This window comes from Stegostoma tigrinum, chromosome 12, assembly GCF_030684315.1.
Source record: "Stegostoma tigrinum isolate sSteTig4 chromosome 12, sSteTig4.hap1, whole genome shotgun sequence".
NCBI lineage: Eukaryota > Metazoa > Chordata > Chondrichthyes > Orectolobiformes > Stegostomatidae > Stegostoma > Stegostoma tigrinum.
The window spans coordinates 35,656,303-35,681,639 of record NC_081365.1 but is presented as its reverse complement, the minus strand read 5'-3'; the positions used below and the strand labels follow the sequence as shown (position 1 = coordinate 35,681,639).

Sequence of the window (25,337 nt, the reverse complement as noted above, 5' to 3'; positions counted from 1 at the left end):
TAGCTACATAAACTCGATTTCAAGGACTTCTGTTTCTAGTTTTGTTCTAGGATTGTTCTGTGACTTTTACTTCATTGTCAAGGGTATCCAACATCAAGTGTAGACTTGCATTTACAGGACTTTATACCGTAGGACTATGACTGAGATCCCGTTCTTACACTGCAAGAGAAAGGAATCATTGACCTAAATTCTCAGGAAGTTACTCTGTGGCCTGGAGAAGGATTCAGTAGCATTTAGTGACCATATGGCCAGGAATGGATATGGAAGTGAGCAAGTGCATGTCCAATTTAAACAGAACATGACAGACACCAGATTAGAAACATTGAATCAAATTCATTAGAATCATGTGGAGAGGTAAAGACAATGCCTCAATTCAATATTGAGACCTACAGGTACTCCTGGAGGTTCTAAGGAAGAGGAGAGTGATCTGCTTCCTGGAAAGTAGCAGGAGCCACGCATTGCAAGCTAAGCCGACCTGCATGTTGACACAGTTAGCAGAAGGAGTAGATTTGGCTGAAGTGGATCCAGTGTAAGAAGAAATTTAATCATCTGTCACAGTCTAGCAAGCTGACTACAACTCACCATGCCATCACACGGTCAGCCGCAGGGCAATTTTCTGGGTATTCAGCCTCCAGCAAAACCGAAAATGTGAGGTCTTCAGCAATAAGTACACAGATGCCCGTGTCTATCTCCTCAGAGTCGCATTTTCCTATTGCAGTCATTTTTTATCTTTCCCAGGCCAGATCCAGCTTCAGTTAATACTGAGTATATGGTCTCCGTGTTCTTCCTGTTTCTAATGCCCTCTATTCCTGATCCCACAAGGCCCTGCCCTTCTGGGGAGGACATTTCTCTGCTTATATACAGAACCCAAAATCTGAGATTCATTTCCCTATTGCCAGATTAGATAGGGTCTTGCTGTCAAGGGTAGTTGCTCTCACCTGACCTTGGTAGTTCAGCCCTTTTCCTTCATATTTTGGACTGAGAACATCTGGAAAACATTGACAGGACTGGAAAAATCATGTTTAAGTAATCAACTAGAGTTTTTCCAGCATGTAACTAGTAGAATAGATGAAGGACAATGAGTGGATCTGATTTATTGGACCTTCAAAAATCTTTTGATAAGGTCCTACATAAGAGGTTAGTGAGTAAAGTTAAAAGACATGGGATGGGATAATGTATTGGCATGGATTGAGAATTTGTTGACAGACAAGAAACAGAGAGATGATACTTGAACTAATCACGGTATATATTGATGTCCTGGATGAGGGAACCAAATTTAACAGTTTTATGTTTTATTTGATTTGAAAGATTATTGTCACATGATATAGTGAAAAGTATTGTCTTGCATATTAATCAGACAAATCATACCCTAGTGCATCAGTGTAATAGAACAGAATGCCAAATATCATGTTACAGCTATAGAGAAGGAACAGAGAAAGATCAACTCTAATATAATTGGGGCCTGTTCATAAGTCTGATAACAGCAGGAAAGAAGCTGTTCTTAAATCTGTTTACTGTCGACACAAACCTGGGCAGGATTGTGTGTTGTTAGCACTGTTGCCAACTCCTTGAATCATTTTAATGATGATTGAGAATAGATTTTAGCAGCAGTTGACCAGGATTGATTTGTTCTGGTTTTTTGAACAGTACATACTTGCTCAATTCTCCACACTGTTGTATAAATACCAGTCTTGTAGTTGTGCTGGAATAACTTGGCCAGGGCACAGTTATTTGTGGAGCACAAATCTTCAGTACTATTTCTGGTACGTTTGCGGTATCCAGTGACTTCTGCTGTTTCTTGATATCACATGGAATGAACCGAATTGGCTCTTGACCAGAATCTTTGATACCAGAATTTCAGGAGGAGGCCAAGATGGAACATCCATTCAATGCTTCTGGTGGAAGTATTTACAATTATTTCAGCCTTGACTTTTGCACTGATCCACTGGGCTCCCTTGCCATTCAGAATGGGATTATCTGTGGAGCTTCTTGCTCCTGCTAGTTGCTTAATTGTCTACCACAGTTCATGGCTGGATGTGGCAGGACTGCAGAGGTTAGATTTGATCAATGATTTAAGGGATTTTATTGCTCTATAATATCCTAGGAAATGCCAAACCATGAGGTTACAGTTAGTGGTTAACTACAATTATGCTGCTGCTGACAGTCAATGGATTTTTTAGTTGCTGGATCTGTTCAATATTGCATTTAGCATAGTGGTTGTACCAAACAAATGCAGAGGAAAGGAGAGAATCCTCAATGTGGAGACAGCACTTTGAGTGGTGGTCACTCCTACCAGTACTGCCATGGACAGATGCATTTGTGACAGGTAGATTGACAGTATGTAGATTTTTCCATTTTCGTGGTTCCCTCACCACCTGCCACAGACCCTGCAGGACTCAGCCAGCTCAGACAGTAGTAATGCTGCCAAGCCACTCTTGGTGATGAACGTTGGAGCCTCCTACCCATAGTACATTCTGTGCCCACTTCAGCCTCAGTTTTTCTTGCAAGTGGTGTTCAACATGGAGGAGCATTCATCAGCTGAGTGCAGGGGCGGTCAGTGGTAATCAACAGGAGGTTTCTTCCTCATGTTTAACCCAATTCCATGAAACTTCATGCGGCCTAAAGTCAATGTTGAGTATTGCTGCAAAACACCAAATGCTATCAAGCAACACATGCTTCCCAACAACCTGTTCACAGATGTTTGGTTTGGGTTTTGTCAGGGCCACTCAGTTTATAACCTCATTATAGCCTGGATTCAAACATGGACAAAAGACTTAAACTCCAGACATGAGATGAGAATGACTGCCCTTGATATGAAGGCCATATTTTGCTGAGTGTGACATCCAGGAGCCCGATCAAAACTATAGTCAATAGGAATCGGGGCAAACGCTCTTCTGGTTTAAGTCATAATTAGCACAAAAAAGGATAGTTGTAGTTGTTGGAAGTCAGTTATCTCAACTGCAAGACTGAGCTGACATCATTGCAGATGTTGCTCAGGCTAGTGTCCTAGGCCCAAGCATCATCACCTGCTTCATCAGTGACCTTCCCTTCACCATAAATTCATAAATGGAGGTGTTCATTGATCATTGCACAATGTTCAGCACTAACCACAACTTCTCAGGTACTGAAGCAGTCCATTTCCAAGTGCAGCAAGTGCTGAGCAATATCCAGGCTCATACTGACAAATGACAAGTAACATTTGCAGGAAATATCATCTCCAAAAAAAAGTGTAACTATTGCCCATTGGCAAACAATGACATTACAACTGTTGAATTCCTTGTTACAGCATTCTGGGGGTTACGACAATCATAGAGTCATAAAGTGAAACAGTATGGAAACTCGTCCACACCAACCAGATATCCTAAACTGATCTAGTCCCATTTCTCTGTATTTGGACTATATTCTTCTAAATTGTTCATATTCATGTACCCATTAGATGCCTTATAAATGTTTTAATTGTACGCACATCCACCACCTCCTCTGGCAGATCGTTCCGTACATGCACCACCCTCCATGTGAAAAGGGTGCCCCTTAGGTCCCTTTTAAATCTCTCCTCTCCCACTTTAAACTTATGCCCTCTAGTTTTGGACTCCCCTGCCCTGAGAAAAAGACCTTGTCTATTCACTGTATCCATGTCTGTCATGATTTTATAAACCTCTATGGTCTTCAGCCTCTGAAGCTCTGGGGAAAACAGCCTCTCCCTACAGCTCAAACCCTCCAATCCCAGCAACATTGTTGTAAATCTTTTGTGAACCCTTTCAAGTTTAACAAATTATTTCCTATAGCAGGGAGCCCAGAACTGATCACAGTATTCTAAAAGTGGCCTAACTGATGTTCTTTACAGCTACAGCATGACCTCCCAACTCCTATTCTCAATGTACTGACCAATGAAGGCAAGCCAGCCAAACACCTTCTTCATCACCCTGTTTACCTACAACTCCACTTTCAAAGAACTGTGCACCTTTCCCCCAGGTCTCTTTGGTCAGCAACACTCCCCAGGGCCCTATCACAAGTCCTGCCCTGGGTTGCCTCACGAAAATACAACACCTCACATTTATCTAAACTAAACTCCATCTCCATTCCTCAACCCATTGGTCCATCTGATCAAGGTCCCATTGTACTCTAAGATAATCTTCTTCACTGTGCGACACACTACTAATTTTGGTGTCATCTGCAAACTAACCAGATTTCCTATATTCATATCTAAAAATTTATATAAATGATGAAAAACAGTGGACCCAGCATCAATCCTTGCAGCACATGGCTAGTCATAGGCCTCCAGTCTGAAAAGCAACCCTCTGTCATTGCCCTGTGTCTCCCAACTTCAAGTCAATTTTGTATCCAATTGGCAACTTCTCTGGATTCCATCCAACCTAACCTTGCTAGAATTAGTCTTCACCTTTCCAAGTGCACATTAATCCCATCCCTCAGAATCTTCTTCAACAACTTACCCACCGCTGATTTAGTCTATATTTCCCTGGCTTCTCTTTACCATCTTTCTAAAATAATGGCACCACATTAGCCACCTGTAATCTTCTCACCCATGGCTGCCAATGATCCAAATATCTCAGCAAGGGACCTAGCAATCTCTTTCTAGCAATCTGACTTCCCACGAAGTTCTGGGATATACCTGATCAGATCCCCATGCTTTATGTATCTTTATATATTTTAAAACCTCAAGCACCTCCTCTTCTGTAAGATGGACATTTTTGAAGACATCAATATTTATTTCTCCAAGTTCCCTAGTTTTCATTTGTTTGATTAACTGTTTCCATCAGTTAGCCCTTTATCATCCTTGAAGTATTTAACTTGTACCATTCTTCCCACCTTTTAAAATTTTCTAATCAACCTATTCATTGATATTATTAACGTGTACAATAACACTGGAGCGAGTTGAACTTGAACCCATGTCTCCTGGCCCAGAGGTAGGGACACTAACGCTGTACCACAAGAGCCTTGCCTCCCACTGTTCAAAATCTTTTATCTCATTGGGAAAATGATTGAGAACCAGAGGACACTGATTTAAAGGAAAAATGATAAAAAGAACCAAAGGCAACAAGAAGAGAAAAGTTTTACACACCAAGTAGTTACAATTTGGAATCCATTGCCTAAAAGGATGAAGGCAAGCTCAATTGCAGCTTCAAAAGGAAATTGGAGAAACACCTGAAGGGGACTGAAATGACAAGCTTGTGGGGATAAGGCTAAAGAGCTGCACTAACTAAATTATTCTTCCACAGAGCTGGCAAAGGTTTCATGGGCTGAAATTTTATGTTGTAACCAGTCTTAGGTCTTTGATTTTCTCCCTCAATAAGGATTCTCAAAATCTCTTTCATTCTCTGCTTCACTTACTTCCAAACTGTCTTCCACCTAAGCATTCACTACCTTTTAATGGGATTCTAAAATGCATTTGAAAATCTTACACTTTATACATGTTATACAATTATAAATTGTTCTAATGCTCCCTTGTAATTGGCAATCGACTCTTCAATTCTTTTATAGCTTCTTTTACTGACCTGTACATGTATTAAAAGCTTTTTTTATTTGTTCACAGGGTGAGGTTGTCACTGGCTAGGCAGCATTTATTGCCTGGGGACATTTAAGAATCAACCACATTACTGTGGGTTTGGAGTCACATGTAGACCAGACCAGGTAAGGATGGCAGTTGCCTTCGCTCAAGGGCATTAGTGAACCAGATGGGTTTTTCTAACAATCGACAATGGATTCACAGTCATTGTTAGATTCTGAATTCCAGATATTTATTGAATCCAAATTCCACCATCTACCATGGCAGGGTTTGAACCCAGGTACCCAGAATGTTATCTGAGTCTCTAGATTAACAGTGCAATGAAATTACCACTGGCCATCGCCTCCCCAAGTCTTGAGATAGTTTAACGAGATCAATAATTTTGTTTCATCTTTAATTTATGAAGACTAATGTAAGTAATTATTTTAAGGCTGCACTTGCCAACATCGGGAGCATGCACACTAAAAGCTTTGCCTCCCATAAATATAATTAAACAAGATGACAAATATCTAATAATGCAAATAAACTAATCGAAAAGAGTATATTGGTTAATAAAATTTTTATTTTAAATCAGCTTAGTATTGCACATAATTGTCCATGCAAAGTCATAAAAAATCACCAGTGAGTACACACAGTCAGCAATCATCATTAGAGCATTAGTTTCAGCACTTTTCAACACTTATTTTGAAGCATCTCCTATTTACAGATCTCTCAACATTTACTTCTTAACGTAGTATTGAACAATATAGGCTATAAATTGTTTACACATAGTTCTATGTTGGGAACAGTTCTATGTGTTACTCCAGATGAAAAATGGCTAAGACTGAGAGAACACCAATTTAAATGAAAATTTGTAAAAGAACTAATGGCAGCAAGAGGAAAGAAGTTTTGAACATCAAGTAGTTACAATTTGAAATCCACTGCCTAAAAGAATGGCGGAGGCAGAGTGAATTGTGGCTTCAAAAGGAAGTTGGAGAAATGCCTGAAGGGGGTCTTTCTACATGGTTCCTGAAAATTATTATTTGTTTTTGAAAAAACCAGGCCACAAAATGGTTGACAGTATTTGATTCTCCTTACTCAGCTCACATTTATGGGGAGGCAATGGCTTAGCGGTATTATTGCTGGACTATTAATCCAGAGACCCAAGTAATGTTCTGGGGAGGCTTGCTGAAATAAATAGGGAGAGAGGGGGAGGTGGACCGAAGATGGAGAGAAAAGAAGATAGGTGGAGAGAGTATAGGTGGGGAGGTAGGGAGGGGATAGGTCAGCCCAGGCAAGAAGGACAGGTCAAGGAGGTAGGATGAGGTTAGTAGGTAGATGGGGGTGCGGCTTGGGGTGGGAGGAAGGGATGGGTGAGAGGAAGAACAGGTTAGGGAGGCAGAGACAGGCTGGACTGGTTTTGGGATGCATTGGGTGGAGGGAAAGAGCTGGGCTGGTTATGTGGTGCAGTGGGGGGAGGGGACGAACTGGGCTGGTTTAGGGATGCGGTGGGGGAAGGGGAGATTTTGAAACTGGTGAAGTCCACATTGATACCATTAGGCTGCAGGGTTCCCAGGTGGAATATGAGTTGCTGTTCCTGCAACCTTCGGGTGGCATCATTGTGGCAGTGCAGGAGGCCCATGATGGACATGTCATCTAAAGAATGGGAGGGGGAGTGGAAATGATTTGCAAAGGGTCTAGGCCCGAAACGTCAGCTTTTGTGCTCCTGAGATGCTGCTTGGCCTGCTCTGTTCATCCAGCCTCACATTTTATTATAATGTTCTGGGGATCTGGGTTCAAATCCCACCACAGCAAATTGTGGAATTTGAAGTCAATAAATATCTGGAATTAAGAGTCTAATGATAATCGTGAATCCATTGCCAATCGTCAGGAAAAACCCATCTAGTTCACTGATGTCCTTTGGGGAAGGAAACTGTAATCCTTAGCTGGCCAGGTCTACATGTGATTCCAGACTCCACAGCAATGTGTTTGACTCTTAACTGCCCTCTCAGCAATTAGAGATGGGCAATAAATGCTGCCTTAGTCAGAGATGCCCTCATGCTGTGAATGAATAAACAAAGAAAATTTAAACCAGCAAGGACATTGCTTGTAACCTATAAAATAGAATTGCTGATCTGGAAAGAATCTTCCTCTATGCAATATTTATTTTTAAAATAAGAGGCTGCTTATAGGATAGATAGTAAAAAATACGCAAAGTTCAGGTAAATAGATTTGGACTTTTAAAGTTAATGATTCAGCTTTGGTTCTATATGAAAGTTGTATCAAACAAGTTAGGAAATAATGTCTGTTAATAAAAAATGAAAATCTTACTTTATAACCAGTCTAAGATTTCATACTTTTATATTTTGCTAGGAATGGCCAATTGCTGGTGGCACATGGAATTTGGGTGCTCAATCGTACTCTGAAATCATCATAACTGGGTAAGGACACCATAAACAGAGTGTGAATCAATAGCTTGTTACTGCACTTATTTTATTTTACTGGGGCAAATGCACAGAAGGTGAACAAAACACCTTTCAGAATAAACATTAAACTATGTTTACAATTTCAAGTGAATGTGATCCCTCTTTTGAGTTTTCATTTGGAGATTATTTGGTGTATTTCTGAATTTGGTCATGTTGTAAAACTTCACAGTAAAATGTTTCCTAATTATTTTATATTTGTATTACAGGAGGCTTAATGTTATTTGTGAGCCAATATTTTATGAAATGTTTTAAAGTAACCCCTAACGTAATATATGTTGAAAACATCAGATGATGCTATGCTAGTGATGCCTGTAGAAGCTAACAATTATATGATAGTGAATTGGATTTTGCAAAAGTTTAGCATGCACAGTTACAATGTTTAAAAGACACATAAATACATGAATAGGAAAGGTTTGGAGGAATATGGACTCGGAGCAGGAAGGTGGGACTAGTTTAGTTTGAGATTCTGTTCAGCATAGACTAGTTGGACCGAAGGGTCTGTTTCCATGCTGTTTGACTGTATAATTCTATATCATGTGTGTTGGCCTAGATTTGAAAATTTGCTGTATGTATAGTGGGCCAATAACTATATGTTAATGATACACCTGTTGCAAGAGTTTCACATTCACTTGAATGCTATGGTCTTTTACATCATGTGATTTGTCTCCAATATCTTGCTGGATATAAAAACAATGACCTTGAGTTTCCTCATTGACTTCAGCACTTGGACCATAGTTATTACACCATTATTAAGCTACAGAGTTCAAGGAGATTTTCAGTCTTGACTTACTTTATCATTTAAGCTAAGTGCATTTTCAAAGCCACCCAGTCATTTGCATAACTGCACATTTGATGTTGACAGAATTTTCCTACGTTCTTATCACTTCGGCAATTGAAAGAGCCAATTGCTGCAGACAGATGCAAGTGAAAATTTGGATGGTTAAAGAGGACACTAACTTAACTGGCTGATTACAAGCTTCCTTTGCATTTTAACCCCTTCTATCGCATTTTCTTGTTACTGAAACCTGCATTTAATTTTATTTCATCCTTTTATCCTGGAATTGGAATTTGGAACCCAACCAGCATAACCCTAATGCATCCAGGACACTCGGTTACATCTGCATGCGCATCTTTATGACAAGTATAAGCAAATGTACCACAATGTAATATATGTTCAGATTGAGAAAGGGTTCCTGGGCATTGTCATTGCTTATGAACATTTTTACCTAATTGGGACAAAGTGCTAGTTGAACCTGGCCATAAGTCACTTCAAAGCATTTTCCTCAAATGACTAGTACCTGCGCCAAAGCATCTTTAAAGAACATTTTTTCAGAGATTGTAAGAACTGAAGATGCTGGAGAATATGAGATACCAAGGTGTGGAGCTGGATCAACACAGCAAGCCAAGCAGCATCAGAGGAACAGGAAGGCCGACGTTTTGGGCCTACACCCTTCTTCAGAAATCTGAAGAATCTTCAGAATTCTGAAGAAGGGTCTAGGCCTGAAATGTCAGCCTTCCTGCTGCTTGACCTGCTGTGTTCATCCAGCTCTACACCTTGGTAACTTTTTAAAGAACATTTCGCTGTTTACGTACTGGACAGGATATACAAGCAAGGGAAGCAAATGTATATTGCAGACTTGCTATCAAGAGCAACACTTCAATGAATAAAGTAGAGAATGCTATGATGCAGTGTGAAATATTCCAGATACAATGTAAATTATAAGTTCCCATCACATATTCGAAAATTGCACTCCTCGAATTTAGAAGGTTACAGGGGGATATAATTTAAGAACTCAAAATGATTAATTGTTTTATTAGGCCAGTTAAGTAAACTAATTCCTCTGGCAGAAGATTCTAGAACAATGAGCGTATCTGCAGAGTGCTGCATATGTGGAATGAACTGTCGGAGGAAGTGGTGGAGGCGGGTACAATTTTGGCATTTAAAAACCATTTGGGCAAGTATATGAATAGGAAAAGTTGAGAAGGATATGGGCCAAAAGCAGACAAATGGGGCTGGTTTAATTAGGGAAACCTGGTCGGCATGGACATGTTGGACTGAAAGGTCACTTTCATGCTGTATTACTCTATGGTTCTATAACTTCTTCATACAAAGAGCAGTGGAAAACTGGAAAACCTTTACTCAATAATCTGTTATATCTAAGTTGATTGAAAATGTCAAAGCTGAGATTGATAGATAGACCTTAGTGGCCAACCTAAACAAGTATGCCATGACCATTACAGACTCCATTAGTAAGTGTGTAGAAGACTGCGCAGCGAAGGAGTTAGTCCAATTGTTCCCTAACCAGAAACCACAGATGAACTGGGAGACCTACTCTCCACTGAAATCCAGGTCGCTTTCAAGTCCAGCAATCCGGACCAATACAGGAAATCCCGGTACAACCTTCACCAAAGAATTTAAGGTGCAATAGCAAAGTAAGATTGAGATCCAGGTGAACCACACAGACACCTGTTATTCATGGCTTTTGCAGCTTAACGAGGTACAAAGCAAAGTCGAACAGAATTGTGAGCAACATCCAATTAGCTCAATGCATTCTATGCTCTCTTTGAACAGAAGGTCAATGAAGCAATATCACCCGTCCCAACAGCACATGTAATGACAGTCACCCCCGCAGATGTTAGATCGGCTGTCTTGAGAGAGAACCCACGATAAGCGATTGGCCCAGGTGGAGTTCCAGTTGTGCACTCAGATCCTGTGCAGATCAGCTGGTAGGAGTATTCGCTGACATCTTTCACCTCTCCTTACTTCAATCTGAAGTTAACACCTGCTTTAAGAAGACCACCATCATCCCGGTGCCAAACTAAGATCGTACAGCGTGCCTCATAGACTACTGCCCAGTGAATCTAATCTCCATAATTATGAAGTGCTTCGAGAGGTTAGTCATGGCTCACATCAAATCAAGCCTACCCAATTGCCTTGATCCTTTGCAATTCACCTACCAACACAACAGATCCGCAGCAGATGCCATCTCCCCAGATGCTACACTCATCCCTGGAATATCTGGGTAACAAGGATACCTATGTCAGTCTCCTCCTTATTGACACAGCTCTACCTTAAGCATCATAATTCCAAACAACTCATCTCCATACTCCGAGACCTAGGTCACAGCTCCCCACCCTGCAACTCCTCGACTTCCTGACCTTTAGTCTGCAATCAGTAAGAATAGGCAACAATGTGCCTCCCCCACATTAATCCTCAACCCCAGTTCTCTGCAAGGCTGCAAACTCAGCCGCCTATGGTACCCCTTATACACTCACAACTGCATAGCCAAATTCCACCCCAACTCCATTAACAGGTTTGCTGACAGCATCACTGTTGTACTGAGAATATAGGAAAGAGATTGAATGCTGAGAGTCATGTTGTAAAATCAACAATCTCTCCAGCAAAACGAAGGAGCTGGTCACTGACTTCAAGAAGCAGAGTGGAGGACATGCCCAATCTGCCTCAATGGTGCTGAGGTGAAGATGGTTGAGAGTGTCAAGTGTCTCTGGGAGTGATGATCACAAATAATCTATCCTAGCCCAACCATGCCAACACAACGATCAAGAAAGCACAACGTTGTTTCTGATGAAGGGTCCAGGCCCAAAACATCAACTTTTGTACTCCTAAGATGCTGCTTGGCCTGCTATGTTCATCCAGCTCCACACTTTGTTATCTTGGATTCTCTAGCATCTGCAGTTCCCATTATCTCTGATCACGATGTTGTTTCCACTTACCCAGGAGGCTAAGGAAATTCAGCATATCCACAAAGACTCTTACTAATTTTTATAGATGCACCACAGAAAGCATTCTATCTGGATGCATAAGTGTGATATGACAATTGCTCTTCTCAAGACCGCAAGAAACTATAGAGAATCATGAGCATAGCCCAGACCATTGTGCAAACCAGCCTTCAATCCATTGACTCCATCTATACTTCCCACTGCCTCAGGAAAGCAACCAACATAAGCAAAGACCCCTCCCATCACAGTTATACTCTTGTCAACCCTCTGGCATCGGGTAGAAGATATAAAAGTTTGCATTCATGTATGAACTGATTCAAGAACAGCTTCTTCCCACTATTATCAGACTTTTGAATGTACCTCTCAGATGTTAATGTTGATCTCTCTCTTTGCGCCTTCTCTGTGGCTGTAAAACTATTCTACACTCTGTTTCAGTACTTAATATACTTTGTATGGTATATACTGACTGTAGAGGTATGCAAAACAATGCTTTTCACTGTATCTCAGTACATGTGACAACAATAAATCAAATCCAAACAAGTTATTGATGGCTGTGGAACAAAAACAGGTAAACAGAATTAAGATATAGAACAATTGTGATCTGTATAAATGTATGTTCTAATCTGAGTATTGTGTATAAGTAGTCACTTTGTACAGAAAATATCCTGATCAGTTACACATTAAAGTTTTACTTCAATGTCTGCACCATTTAGACTTTAATAATTGTATTGTTAAGTAAGTATTTATTACTTTTACAAGAAGTGTTACCAGTCATTTAAAACAGTATATGCTTTCTTATGTTTAATAGGTTATGTTTGCACATTCTCTGGGAGTATTTTGCAGTTACTCATCTATTTAAATAAAATATTAACATGGTGCAGTTATGCTTTTCCTCAAGCATATCTTTTTTGACAGCTATCAACAACTTTTTATCACTTAAATAAATCTTTGAGAAGAATTAGATCAAGTTGGAAATTGCTTTTACATATTATGGTTTGTTTATAGGATTCTTCAGATGGATTTATTTTTTGAGCCAATTTGTCCATTTATTGAGTTACAATGTACAAAATATTTCTGTAACAGTAGAGCTGTGTTTTGTAAAATACAATCGCAATTTTTTAGCTACTGACTATATTATTTATCTTATTCACAATTATCTAACCTATTTGCATTACATCCTGGTGTCAATTAGCTTTCATTTGCAACAAAACTTCTGTTTTTCACAGGCACGCAGATGGCTCATTGAAATTTTGGGATGCTTCTGCCAGTAAGTATCAAACCTTGAACATTTTCAGGAAACTTTCAAATTCTTAAAGGCCTGCTCATAAATGCATTTAATATGAAATATAATTACCATGCAAGTTTTATATGGGCCAATAAAGCAATGACAGTACAAGTTTGTCCAAGAACTGATTCACTGCAATCTGTAACTCAAAATTACATCAGCTTTGTGATGTAAAGTTATGTTCTGCTTAGAATTGTGTAAAAAAGATACTGGTTTATACATAACAAAAACGGAAAGAACTGCAGATGCTGTAAATCAGGAACAGAAACAGAAGTTGCTGGAAAAGCTCAGCAGATCTGGCAGCATCTGTGAAGAAGAAAACCAAAGTTAACGTTTTGGGTCAGTTCTGAGGAAACGTCACCAGACCCAAAACATTAACTCTGATTTTTTCTTCACAGATGCTGCCAAACCTGTGAGCTTTTCCAGCAACCTCTGGTTTTGTTTCTGATTTATATATACTTGTGAGAAGCAGCAAAAATTATTTTGTTTCAAAATGGCACTTTTTTGAGGAAAAATGATTACTTTTACTGCTAACTAGGATGCTGTATCTGGTGCAAAACAGAACATATTTTCCCTCTTGGTCAGAGGGTTGTCAAACCTGGACAGGGACTGAAATTGATTGGTGGATAATTTCCTTACGTCGATTCGCTGATCGACATGGTTGCTTTTCTGAAGACGGGTAGCCGAGACCCAGCAACCAGCCCAGTCCTGATCAATGACCTATTAAGCCTGCTAACAAGCTTATTGTAAGGTTCAAAATTCAATGATCCACACATCAAAAATTGAGCCTAGAGAAATTTCAAAAAAAAACCTTCGTAAACAAAAATAATCTTTTTGCCCTGCAACACAGCTCAGGTTTTAACAGTGATAGTAGGAACTGCCAATATTGGAGTCTGAGATTACAAGGTGTGGAGCTGGATGAACACATCAAGCCAGGCAGCATCAGAGGAACAGGAAAGCCGACCTTTTTCTTTCCTGCTCCTTTGATGCTGCCTGGTCTGCTGTGTTCATACAGCTCCACACCTTGTTATCTTAGGTTTTAACACGCTATCATATGCAGAGGAGTGCACTCCGACCCTTTCCACACAATTCAATGTCCTATTAATCTTTCCTACAGATATTTCCATTTTTCATGATCCACATCCTTATATAATGCCACCCTGCACTAGCATGATCCCATCTCCTCCATACTAGTAAGGGTGCTGAGCTGGGACATTCTTATGCCTGTGTGAGCTTTTTCCCTGTTATTGTGCACCCTCATCTTCTACAATGACAAACGAAAGAAGGATAAGGTGATTCTAGCCTTTCCCACCAACCGCAATGGCTGCTTTAAAAAAAATGCATTTATCGGTGTTGCTAACATCTTAATAGTGCTTGAGATTTAAGCCTTGTTCATGTGTCAGTATTTTATCCTGGGTACACAATTTACCTGTATTTCAGTGATCGTTGGCCCTCAGAATGCTCAGTTGATGTTTAGCTAATAAAGTACCTTAAGTGCCTGAGTAAAAACTTAGCAGATAGTATACGTGGAAAGATATGAGCATGTGCATGCATTTTGGCTTTAAGAATAGAAAAGTAGCATATTATTTAAAGTATGAGAAATTGCAGAACTCTGAGGTGCAGAGGGATCTAGGTACCCTGGTCCACAAATCTCAAAGTTAGGATATAGGTACAAATTGTCATTTATTGCAAGGTGAGTCGACTATAGAAGCGTGGATGTCTGGTCTTCAAGTAACTCCCGATTTACAGAAACTGACATTAATAGCAAATGCTAGCCTTCCAGAGAAACCTATAACCCATGAACAAATAAAGCACAGTTTTACGACAGTCTATTTTGGTGTCCTTACTCAAGAAATGATGTAACTATACTAAGGAGAAGGCCACAGAGGATTCACTTAACTGACTCCGAGACTGAAAAGGTCATCTTATGAAAAGGATTGGACAGATTGATCCTTCATCCATTAGGGTTGAGAAGAGTAAGAGGTAATCACACTGAAACATATAAAATCCTGAGGATACTTGACAGGCTGTATGCTGGGAGGATGTTTCTCCTAGCGGGACAGAGCAGAATAAGGAAAATCTGTGGTGCTTTTTAAAAAGTTGTAACTAAGACTTGAATTTTATTATTGTCATTAGTGTTTTATTGCCAACAGCTAAATTAATTACCATCAAATTGTCTTTTGACATCAAAGATGCAAAGGGCATCCTCATGAAGCTAATGTAAAGAATACAATACAGATACAAAAATCAAAGACTGAATTTTTAAGCACATCAACATCAGATGAATTGGGCAGAAAAATGATGAGGCCAACTGGCTCAATTTTGGCCGACGCTGATTCAGGGCCTGGTAAGGACTTGCTGCAAGCCATGTTAAATATAGGTAAAGGCTGACTTGACAGCAGAATGACCATGTTTATTGCCGAAAAACAGGCAACTAGTGGCAAGCTTAATCCTGGTACTACCTTCACACCCTCCCATGCCTACCTGTTTTGGCAACCAAAGGCTGCATTGTAAAGGGGCTTTCACCCCGAATGTACAGTTTCCACAATTCAGGAGTTATGTCTCATAACTAGTATGCAATAAACCCTTAAAGGACATGCTTATGACATTATAGTAGTATCATACCTACGGGTATAACAGTCCCAAACTCCAACTTAACTGGGGGTCATGTGAAGCATGACACACTCATAGAAGCCTCTGAATTTTGTAACCAAATAGCATGGTATTAGTCATAAAATCTAGCCCAATGAAAATTAGAGCAGATCAAAAGAGCAGGCTTTGAAATTTTGTTCCTGAAACAAGATATTCGTGTTTTTACCTGTCCCTGAGGTAGGCTCACTGGACCTTATCAAGTGAAAAAGAAACTCAATGATCTGAATAATGTAGTAAGTATTCCAGTCAGGACTAGATATCAACAAGTGTGTCATGTTAAAACTTGAAAAGATATTATTTGAAAAGGCCGATAATCGGGGTAAAGTGAACTTATAATAGTGACACACCAATGAAGAGAGTGAGGTAAAGAGCTCTGACAACATTGTGTCATGAAGTTGAATGATGACAACCAAGTTGTCAGCCAAGCACAGCATTTATCTCTCCAGGCTAATATACTATCAATAGATCAAATGTAAAAACAATTTACCTGTTTGTATAATTATTGGATATAAAACTGTTATCTGTGTAAGATTTCATTTTTATTTGGATAAATAGACATGTTGTCTTCCATCTTACAGCAAGTATGCAGTACACCTTTAGAGGACACGCTTATGATCTCATCACTATGTCTTAGCTTAAGGTTATAAAGCGTAAAACCCAAAATGTTGACTCTGCTTCCCGGCCTGCTGTTTGTTTATCCACTTTAAATGGGATCGTTTGAAGCATGACTTGCTGATGGAAGAGTGCTGCTGTTATGACCAAATAGCCTCATATTTACCCCAACAATGAAGTTCCTGTGACTGTTATACGTGTGTGTGTGTGTGTGTGTGTGTGTGTGTGTGTGTGTGTGTGTGTGTGTGTGTGTGTGTGTGTACCAAGAGCTGTAATTAACATCTGTTACTATGTGATCCATGTCTAGTTCTTATGTGACAGGAACTAACATGAGTATTCCCTACTCAGGTACAAATATCCTGCTGGAGGCAAAAGCCCATAACACCCTTGGTACTTTTTAATAACTATTTATTAAGATTTTACAAAGTGATTGAAGGGACATTTTCTTGTTGAAGCTCCTTCCCAGTTACTTATTTTGTATTGTAGCTGGATGTTTTTCCACTGCTAATGGAAGATCTATGACTGGTTCTCCACTTTTCAGAGCCTTCTGCTGCCTTTATTGGATAGGAAACAGTGCCAATTAAGGGCTGTTCTGAATAAAAATCTTAGCTTAATGGATTTCACACTATGAATGAGTTTTTGACTCCTATTTTCTACCTCTGTGAGGAAAATTCAGTTCAATGATATAAAACCTGACTAGGAGGTTGACAAAAAAGTATTTCATTTTACCAACGAGTGCTAAATACAAATTTGCCTCTAACTTACTAATTGTTTATTTACTACTACAGCTGTTTTTTTTAATTAATCTGATTATTTTTGTCTGTCTTTTGTAAGTAACTCTTCAAGTGTTATACAAGCTTAAAACCTCCAAAGTATTTGAAAAGCAGAAAATGAAAGATGCAAAGCAGATTGCAGAAATTGTTGAAGAGGATCCCTATGCTATACAAATGATCAGCTGGTGCCCAGAGAGCAGAATGTTCTGTGTCGCTGGCATTTCAGCACATGTGATTGTTTACAGATTCAGCAAGCATGAAATTACTGTTGAGATAGTGGTGAGTCTCTACGTTACGGACTTTTTTTACTCTTCCTTCTATTTTGTTGCCACAAGCAAAAAACATACTTTCATAAGATACAACTTTAGTTTTTCTGCAAGTTTTATGTATTTGCAATTTTAAATTAAAAGTTAATGTCAATGAACAGACGCAAATTATTGATGATAATTACCAAATACAAATTTTTTGATGTCATATATATCATTATATTCAACTAGTCCAATTCAATTGGTGGCTTTTGGTGGGGAGGGAGACAGATGATAGTGCCTATTGTTATATTTTAATATGACGTATTGTAGATATTTTGTACAAGTCAGATGACATCAATGAGGTAGTGTAGAAGTATCAGAAAAACTAAAGAATATAAGTAATTAAGGTGAGGCAGAGAGATATTTTCTGTTTCTGTCTGCTTCTGCTTTTCAGAGACCCTGGTCCCTCTATATTATCATGTCCATTCTTCTGTCACTCTGTTTCCAACTCTTCTTACCCTTACTTCTCCTCCTGCAAACATAGGTGATGCAACATTTTATCTCTGCCTAAATCCCTATCCATGGATTTTTAACTCAGTTAGCTAAATGACTAGACCACAGTGCAGAATAAAGCTAAAGATATAGTTAACAGCATAAGTGCAATCCCTGTCCCAGCTCTGGTAGTTTCCTTACTCTACGCTTGTGGGCTGGTTATCCTTATGCTGTTGTTATAATCCCAGCTGATGTTATTGATGGACAAGTCAGATCCAGTGACAGGAACCTAGCTTGATAGATTTTTCTTTTTATTTGGTTTGGTTTAAACATAGTGCTCTCTCATTAAAACGTACACTCGTTATGCTGAAGATTTTGATTTAACAATAAAAAAGTTTATGACAAAAGAAATGAAATTATCCATTCTTGTGTAAATTCAAGCAATTTTAAAAACACAGTAGAAGTGCAAACCTATTAATCCCAAAATACTCTTTTATAAATTGAAAAGGAAATATACAGCTTAGTGTAGTACCAATAATGCCACTCTTACAATACACAAACACTAGTACAATACTATCAACTCACATCAGTGTCCCTGTCTGTAACATCTCTGTAGATTTTAGCCACCTGTGTCTTCAATGTTTAAACTGGAACTGCATTATCTTCTTCCTAGAGCTATCTTGATTTGACTGAACTTTAAATTGTCTCTTTGGAGCTCTGTCCCAATCCTCTGGTCTGGCCTAACACCAAGGCCTCAGTCAAAGATAACCTATCTCCCAATATATCCTTCCCTTCTCAGTAGCACGTTTATACATAGTTTCACATTTGACACTCACATTCGAAGCTAAGTCTTTCTCTCTCAGCTATGAGTGTTTCCTTCATCTTTCAAAAAAGAACCAAGTTCTGGAACTTTCTAATTAACCTTCAGGCTCTATTCCTTATCATGTTGGGTTGCACAACAATCTAAATAAATACAAGTCCATTGCATAAAACCACTTAATGTCAGGATTCTAAAACTGTTTTTAAAAGAAATCACCAGAGCTACATACTTAGAATTATTAATTTCAGACACACAGAAAACCCAGCAGTTACTAACTTAAAGAACAGAAACCAAACTCACAACAAATAACATTAAAGACTGTACATAAATCACACAGTTTGCATCACATTATAATTTTTTCTCCCCAGTGGAAAGAAATGCCATGGCCCTGTGTGAACAATGGCTCCCTATGCTTTATTTCCATCATTATCCAGGGCCTTAAAACACTCCTTACATGGGAGTTAGCAATTCAGTGCTTCTACTCAAGTACACTATTTTACCTGCTGCACATGATCATTTGAGAAGATCATTTGCAGATTAGGTGGCAACCTCCTGGAAAATTCTCTTCTGACAGCAGGTGTGACTTCAATCTGCCTATAGCTTGCAACTTTAACTTCACCATTCTAATTTGTTCTGATTACTCTATCCTTTACTTTCACCTTATGCACCTGACCTTGGGATGTTATTTCTGCCTTATACAGCCTACATAAACATAAACTATTATGAATATTTCTTACATTTCTAGTGAAGCTCCAAAGAGACAAGTTTCTAGACAGTACTTTTTTTCGGACAGTATGTGTTTCTTCTGCAACCCTCTGATCTTTGCACTAACCTTAGTTACTCCAAATCTTAACTACAACCACCATTGCCTGAACAGCAGTGAGTACATGCAATAAGGGGTGCATCTGTCAGTGTCCAGTGTCTACTGGATAGGGAGACAGGTTGATACAAAGGTTGAAATCTTTTGTCTGAATACATTGGTGACTGAACAATGCAGACTTTTTTAATTTAACTTGAAATGACAAAAGGAGGCATAATTTTTGTTTGTATTTTTTTCCTAATTCAAAATCTACTTTACTTTCAACTTTTTTTATTTTGCAAGATTTTCTATATACAAATGTAATGTATTTTTCTCTCCTATACTGCCTATATTTGCTGTTGGCTTTCTGTGTCTCTTATTGAAGAGTTTTTTTGTATTTTTTCACAGCCTTTTATTAAATATGTATAAGTATTTACTTACATTCACTCTCTCAGTTCTAATGTTTTCCATCATCTTCAAACATTAACTCTGTTCTTCTCTACACAGATGTTGTTTGATTGGCTGAATATTTCCAGTATTTTCTATTCTCATTACCAGCTTCTATTGCCTTTCACCATCATTCATTTTGTCCTTTAATCTATCCCACCACCATTCAATCACAAATGCTCCATTTTGGTTTTCACCCTTTCTCCCTTTCCCATGTCTGTAATTGTTTAAAATCTGTTATCATTAACTTTTTTCCAGTTTTGATAGCTGGATTAGTGGATTATCAACCAGCAATTTTAAATATGTTTCTCCTGCACATATGCTGCCTGACATGCTAAATATTTCTCAGTATTTTCTCTTCTTTTAAATTAACTTCCCATTAACTACTTCTGTTTGCCTGCAGCATCCACAATTACCATTATATTGGTGCTACCTGGCAACAATGCTGGAAATTGAAATTTCTGAGAGAACTGAGGGCTAGTTGCAGAAGTATCATGTGTTACAACAGCACCTACAGTTACTATGTGTGTAAAAATTGCATTCAATTTTGCATGTAAAACTACTCATTTATTTTGAAGAGTGATAGAAAATATGTGGTGTTAGAAATTCCAAAGTGGTCATTTTAGTTTGTGCAGAGATATAGAATGAAATTCGTGTTTCACCAGATATTGGTCCTCAGACCTGATTATAATGAGGTCAGTGTAACAGAATTCCTCCCAACAAAACCTAAAGATCAGACCTCTGCTATTGTTGCTAACTCAGCCATGCTGTTATGAAGAGATGGCAGCTAGAGGCAGACACTTCCTTGCACTTGTCCCTTGTTTACTCATACTGTGACACATATAAAAAGGCCTGAGAATAGACCTCCTGCCAGTTCTCTAATCCATGTGTGATTATGAAAACTACTGAAAGGAAAACTGTGGATTAAGTATACTTGTAAAAAACGTTTAATTGATAAAACAAGAAATTGGGCTTAAAATTTCTTCAAAATCTTTGTGTTTCTAGGCTCTGGAACTGCGATTACAATATGAAGTTGAAGATATTGTTACCCCTGAACCTGAGTCTGTACAGCCAATCACTGATAATTCTTCACATCTGTACTTTTCAAAGACTTCTGCGTTATCAAGTAGTGCAAACGCATTAACATCAGAAGGATTAAAGGACAACATCCCATGTCTCAAGTAAGCGAATGATGTTAATTTCCACACTGATATATCCCAAAACTTTTATATCCAAGGGGTAAAGAAATTTGGAGATGCAAAATGCTGTATGCAGTAAGTCATGTTGTAGAGATGAGGCTCCTTAAGACCTTCCGCTACCTACTGCATCACTACTCGTGCATAGAATCAAAATTTGAAAAATTGAGAACCTGGTTGAAAATATTCTGTGTGCGTTGGCACTTGAAATGATTTCAGAAGTTGCATTTATTTATTTTACCTTTGGTGCATCAAATATCCTGTATTTTTTATTCAAACTACCTAGCTTTTTCGTATCTACAATTCTTTTGATTTTTCAAGGCTGAGTATTATGAATTACATGAAATTTGTGTTATTTTCTGTTTAAAGTACCACCTTCCTTTGTTGTATTGAAATATTCCTCAAGAATTCAAAGTATAAAATGTTAATACCAAATCAAATCAAGTTAATCAAATCCAAGCAGGAAGCCACATTTGTCCCAAAAAAGAGACCGATGACATAATATTAACATTATCAGCTTTGACGAATTACAAATGTTTTATTTTGAGAATGTGATCATTTGAGTTCTGTTATGGTCCAATAAGATACAAGGCATGTATTTTCCCGTTAAGTGTATATTGCAGGAAGATCCCCGCTTTGACCCCAATTACAATGAGACCAATGATACCCAGTTGCAAATAGAATCTGAACATAGAAGAAAAATGTCTATGCCAGTCAGTGATACAATTTTCTCTATACCAGGCCTGCAACTGTTGAAAGATAGATTGAGACTCTTCAATCTGCTGCAATTACTGTTATCTTTTCTCTTAGAACATAGAACATTACAGCGCAGTACAGGGCCTTCGGCCCTCGATGTTGTGCTGACCTGTCATACCGATCTCAAGCCCATCTAACCTACACTATTCCATGTACGTCCATATGCTTGTCCAATGATGACTTAAATGTACCTAAAGTTGGCAAATCTACTATCGTTGCAGGCAAAGCGTTCCATTCCCTTACTACTCTCTGAGTAAAGAAACTACCTCTGACATCTGTCCTATATCTTGCACCCCTCAATTTAAAGCTATGCCCTCTCATGCTCGCCGTCACCATCCTAGGAAAAAGGCTCTCCCTATCCACCCTATCTAACCCTCTGATTATTTTATATGTTTCAATTAAGTCACCTCTCAACCTTCTTCTCTCTAATGAAAACAGCCTCAAGTCCCTCAGCCTTTCCTCGTAAGGCCTTTCCTCTATACCAGGCAACATCCTAGTAAATCTCCTCTGCACTCTTTCCAAAGCTTCCACATCCTTCTTATAATGCGGTGACCAGAACTGTACACAATACTCCAAGTGCGGCCGCACCAGGGTTTTGTACAGCTTCACCATACCTCTTGGTTCCGGAACTCGATCCCTCTATTAATAAAAGCTAAAACACTGTATGCCTTCTTAACAGCCCTGTCAACCTGGGTGGCAACTTTCAAGGATCTGTGTACATGGACACCGAGATCTCTCTGCTCATCTACACTACTAAGAATCTTACCATTAGTCCTGTACTTTGCCTTCCGGTTACTCCTACCAAAGTGCATCACCTCATACTTGTCTGCATTAAACTCCATTTGCCACCTCTCAGCCCAGCTCTGCAGCTTATCTATGTCTCTCTGCAACCTACAGCATCCTCCGTCACTATCCACAACTCCACCGACCTTAGTGTCGTCTGCAAATTTACTAACCCATCTTCCTACACCCTCATCCAGGTCATTTATAAAAATGACAAACAGCAGTGGACCCAACACTGACCCTTGTGGTACACCATTAGTAACTGGTCTCCAGGATGAACATTTCCCATCAACTACCACCCTCTGTCTTCTTTCAGCAAGCCAATTTCCAATCCAAACTGCTATATCTCCCACAATTCCATCCCTCCGCATTTTGTACAATAGCCTATTGTGGGGAACCCTATCGAATGCCTTGCTGAAATCCATACACACCACATCAACCGGTTTACTGTCATCTACCTGTTTGGTCACCTTCTCAAAGAACTCAATAAGGTTTGTGAGGCACGACCTTCCCTTCACAAAACCATGCTGACTATCCCTAATCAATTTATTCTTTTCTAGATGATTATAAATCCTATCCCTTATAACCTTTTCCAACACTTTACCAACAACTGAGGTAAGGCTCACTGGTCTGTAATTACCAGGGTTGTCTCTACTCCCCTTCTTGAACAGGGGAACCACATTTGCTATCCTCCAGTCATCTGGCACTATTCCTGTAGACAATGACGAGTTAAAGATCAATGCCAAAGGCTCGGCAATCTCCTCCCTGGCTTCCCAGAGGATCCAAGGATAAATCCCATCCGGCCCAGGGGACTCATCTATCTTCACCTTCTGAAGGATTTCCTTAGTTCCTGGTTCAACATTTCTTCTAGATGCAGAAGTGGGCCAACTGGCCCATTGGGCCTGCTCCATTATTTGGTGGGATCATGGTCAAGCTGATGATCGTCAACTCCACTTTCTTACCTACACCCCTCAACACTTGACTCCATTGCTGATTAAGGATCAATCTATCTCAGTCTTAAATATATTTAACAATCCAGCCATAACAGCCCTTTTCAGTGGGGAATGCTTCAGATTGACTACACTATGAGAAAAGAAATTCCTCCTCATCTGTGTCCTGATGAGGTGACTCCTTTATTCTGAGATTATGCCCATGGTTCCTAAGAGTAGCATCCTATGCCAACCATCTTCAACTGCTTCATCAATGACCTCCCCTCCATCGTAAAGTCAGAAGTGGAGATGTTTGCCAATGATTACACAATGTACAGCACCATTCACAACTCTTCAAATACTGAAGCAGTCCATGTTCAAATGCAACAAGATCTGGACAACATCCAAGCTTGGACTGGCAATTAGAAAATAAGAGACAATCTAACTACTGCCCCTTCACAGTTAATGGTGTTTCCATAAGTAAAACTCCCGCTATCAGGAAAGAGGTTTACCATTGATCCGAAACCCAACTGGACTTGCCACGTAAAAGCAGTGGCTATGAGAGCAGGTCAGAGGCTAGGAATGCTGCACTGAGTAACTCACCTCCTGACACCTCAAAGTCAGTCTGCAAGGCCCAAGATGGAATAGTTTCACTTGCTTGGATGGCTTCAGCCCCAACAATACTCAAGAGGTTTGACGATATCCAGGACAAAGCAGCAGATTGGCCCCATATCCGCAATCATCCATTCCCTTTTATCTTCAAGGTGCACTGCAGAAATTTAAAAAAGATCCTCAGACAGCACCTTCCAAACCCACAGTCACTTCCTTCTAGAAGGACAAGGGCAGCAGATACACAGGAACACCACTACCTGCACATTCTCATTCAAGCCACTCACCACCCTGACTTGGAAATATATTGTTGTTATTTCACTGTCGCTGTGTCAAAATCTTGGAATTCCCTCCCTAAGTGCATTGTGGGTCAATCTACAGTACATGAACTACAGCAATTTAAGAGGCAGTTCACCACTACCTTCACAAGGGCAACCAGGGACAGGCAATAAATGCCGGCCTACCAGCGATGCTCATGTTCCACTAGTAATACAAAAATGCTGAGAAATTAAACACATATTTATAACAAAAATAAAACAAAGAACTGCAGATGCTAAAGATCTGATACAAAAATAGAAAGTGCTGGAGAAACTCAGCAGATCTAGAAGCATGTAAAGAGAGAAAAATAGAACTAGAATTTTATTTTGGAAGCAGATCAAGAGAGAGAGATACACTAGGCTGATTCCTGGGATGAAGGGATTGACTTATGAGGATCATCTAAATAGGTTTAGCCTTTATTCATTAGAAGAACAAGGAGTGAGCTTATAAAAGCATACAAGATTGTGAGAAGACTTGATCGGGTAAGTGTTGAGAAGTTGTTTCTATTAGAAGGGGAATCTTGAACTAGGGAACATAGTTGTGGAATAAGGGAACTTTCCTTTAAAACTGAGATGTGAATGAAGTTCTTCTCTCAGAGAGCAGTGAGTGTTTGGAATTTTGTATCCCAGAAAGTTGTGGAGGCTAGATCACTGACAGTATTTAAAGAGGTGGCAAATAGATTTTTGAAGATCTAGGAAAGAGGCTTATGAAGACCTGGCACAAAAGAAGAATTGACGTCTGAAACAGATCAGCTATGATCTTATAGAATAGAAGGGCAAGCTTGAGGGTTTGAATGACAACTCCTGCTGCTATTTCTTAGGCTCACATAAAGATCATGTGGCTATAAGAAACTGTGAAGTGTCAATATGAAAGGTGTGGTGCATATCA

General features: G+C 39.3%; 1 protein-coding gene across 5 annotated transcripts in view; it reads left to right on the top strand.

Annotated features, from left to right (window-relative positions):
• stxbp5l (syntaxin binding protein 5L) overlaps nt 1–25,337 on the top strand; it is a 523,376-nt gene that overhangs the window by 322,245 nt on the left and 175,794 nt on the right. For all 5 annotated transcript variants that reach the window (XM_048540360.2, XM_048540359.2, XM_059650278.1 and 2 more), the window contains exons 13-16: nt 7,877–7,944; nt 12,957–12,997; nt 17,114–17,331; nt 20,864–21,039. In XM_048540360.2, the coding sequence (XP_048396317.1) occupies nt 7,877–7,944; nt 12,957–12,997; nt 17,114–17,331; nt 20,864–21,039 (503 nt within the window). The remainder of the gene's footprint in view (nt 1–7,876; nt 7,945–12,956; nt 12,998–17,113; nt 17,332–20,863; nt 21,040–25,337) is intronic.